We start from the raw sequence: 2,620 nt of genomic DNA on the forward strand, positions 1-2,620 counted from the left end.
TTCTTTTTTAAAAAATTAATGTTGAGTGTCGTTTTCTATTATTTATTAAGGAAATACTACACTATATACATTTATAAAATAGAAAGTGAAAAAAGTCTCTGATAATCCTACCCCCTGGAGAAAAAAAGTTTATAGTGTAGTATTGTGCTTCCTGGACTGTGTTTACATGTGTGCTCCGCTGTGTGTCTGTGTGTTCAAATAGATTCCTAAACACTCTGTTTTTTCTATTTCAAGTCAAGTCATACTTTGTAGATGGATCTGAAGTGTGCTTCCTTCACTTAATCTCAGACAACCTAATGCTTCTTCCTCATCTTACACCTGATACCACCTTATCTCGACACCTGGTAAAACCCAATGATGCCTCCTTCTTTTAGAAGCTGCATTCAGTTCCTTGTGTGCATGCACCATGGCTGGCTGGCAGTGCCCAGCTTGGGGCTGCCTATGGCCCTCCATCTTTGCAGGGCCCCTCCTCTAAGACCAAGTCTCTGGGGCTCTTCGCCTGCTTGTTCTGCCTCCCAGCAATTTTCCCGACCCTATAACCAGGGTCATGAAGTGTTGGGGTGGAGTCCAGGGTGCCAGGGGTACACCACCACCTCAGGATCTTGATCCATTTGGGTTGCACAAGTTGAGGAGGGTTTAGCTGTGTGGCCTGCCATGGAGTCCAGCACGAGGGCCACATTGTCTTGACAGAATCCTGCCCTCTCGGCTGGTCTCTGATGTTGTCCCGACAGGCGTGCAGGAGAGGGGCTGCCTCTCATCTCTGCTCCACGTTGGGGTCCTGGGTTCACAAAGTATGCTCGACCCACACGTGGGGACCCACTCTGCCAGCGGGACAGACTAGGACATTGAAAATGACCAAGGGAGGTCTCCCTGAGAGCAGACTGGGACCCACATGGGGCCCAAGAACAGGAAGTGTCTTTGGAAAAAATGTTCTGAGTTCCCACCCAGAGTGCTAGAGCCAATCCTGCCAATCTCCAACGTCCCAGGGCCAAGAACCAGGTTGAGAAACAACTGGGTTGGGGTCAGAGCCCCTAGCTGGTTGGCCCGTGTTCCAGTGGGCTTGTCTAGCACTTCCTAGCGACTTCTGAGAGATTCAGCCCTCTGTGATGGAAAGTCGGGACTTGGCCTCAGAAGACTGAGAGAGGAAAGCCAGGATGCAGCCACCTAAGCAAGTGGTGGGGACGTGGCCTCAGAGAGGAAAGCAGGGACTCTGTCCTGGAGGCCCAGGTATATGCCTAAGTGACTCATTGGTCAGATTTTTCTTTTGACAACGGCAACCTTAAGCAACCACTAAAGGAAATAACTCAAAAAATACAGTGAAATAAAACTCTACATTAGAAAATATTCACTTAATGCAAAAAAAAGAGGAATAAAGGAACAAAATGACATGAGATGTATAGAAAACAAAAAGTAAGACAGCAATCGTAAATCTTACTAACACTATATATATACTAATAATAACACTAAATGTAAATGGGTTTAAGAATTTAAAAAAAAAAAAAAAAGAAAACCCTAATGCTGCCTCTTTCTTTTAGAGGAATGGACTTGTCGGCAATTCCACCACCACCAATTGGTTGATTCTGCCACCACAAATTGCCAACAAGTCAATAACAGTTAGCAAATGATGCACACTGTGGAGATCAACCAGCTGGAGAGTTGAGATGGCCATTACATACTCTGATAAAGTCCTTGGGCAGGTGATAACATTCAGTACAGCTCCAGAAGTCTTCCATCACACCTAACATTCATTGTAAATCTTCTTAGTGTGCATATTTGGGTTAAGTTCAATTGATGGCTCCCTAGTAAAAACTACTCTCAGAGCTTTTCTCTGTTCTAAATCAGGTTACATTGAACAAGACAGTGAATTCCCTACACTCCTAGGGGCTTTCTCAAGTCTGAACTTTCTGGTACCAAACAGGTGATGCTTTGGCCAAAGCCTTTCCTCACATTCACAGTGATCTTAAGGCCTGTTTCAGTTGCTGAATCAGAGAAGACCTTTAGTTCAAGGCTCTTCTACATTTGCTACATTCATTAGACCATTCTCTGTGGAAAACTTGTTGGTGCTGAATCAGATGGGGCCATTTGATAAACCATTTCCACACATTAGCTGCATTCATAAGGCCTTTCTCCAGTGTGAACTCTCTAGTGTTGATGAGGCTGGAGGTGTGGCTAAAGAATTTCCCGCATTTGCTGCATTAAGCCCTTTCTCCAGTGTGAATCCTCTGGTGCCCAATAAGCATGGAGTTGTGCCTAAAGGGTTTCCCACGTTTGCTACACTCAAAAGACTTTTCTCCACTGTGAACTCTCTGGTGTTGCACGAGGTTGAATTGCTGACTAAAGGATTTCCCACAGTCGCTGCACCCACAGGCATTTCTCCAGTGTGAATTCGCCGATGTCTAGCAAGGCTCGAGTTGTGGCGAAAAAATTTGCCACATTCGCTGCACTCATAAGGCTTTGCTCCAGTGTGAACTCTCCAATGTTTAACAAGGCTGGAATTTTCACTAAAGAATCTTCCACATTCATTGCACTTAAAAGGCTTTTCTCCAGTGTGAATTTTTCGGTGTTGAATGAGGGTAGAGTTTTGACTAAAGGATTTCCCACATTCGCTACACTCATAAGG

At 44.9% G+C, this 2,620-nt stretch overlaps 1 protein-coding gene across 1 annotated transcript in view; it reads right to left on the reverse strand.

Annotated features, from left to right (window-relative positions):
* Positions 1 to 6: 6 nt before the first annotated feature.
* Positions 7 to 2,620, reverse strand: part of LOC101350237 (zinc finger protein 773-like) — an 8,294-nt gene continuing 5,680 nt past the window's right edge. Inside the window, 3 exon segments of the mRNA XM_023741274.1 lie at positions 7 to 2,153; positions 2,156 to 2,362; positions 2,365 to 2,620. Coding sequence (XP_023597042.1) covers positions 2,104 to 2,153; positions 2,156 to 2,362; positions 2,365 to 2,620 — 513 coding nt within the window. The 3' untranslated portion in view covers positions 7 to 2,103.

Source organism: Trichechus manatus, unplaced genomic scaffold, assembly GCF_000243295.1.
Source record: "Trichechus manatus latirostris isolate Lorelei unplaced genomic scaffold, TriManLat1.0 scaffold00176, whole genome shotgun sequence".
NCBI classification, from domain to species: Eukaryota; Metazoa; Chordata; class Mammalia; order Sirenia; family Trichechidae; genus Trichechus; species Trichechus manatus.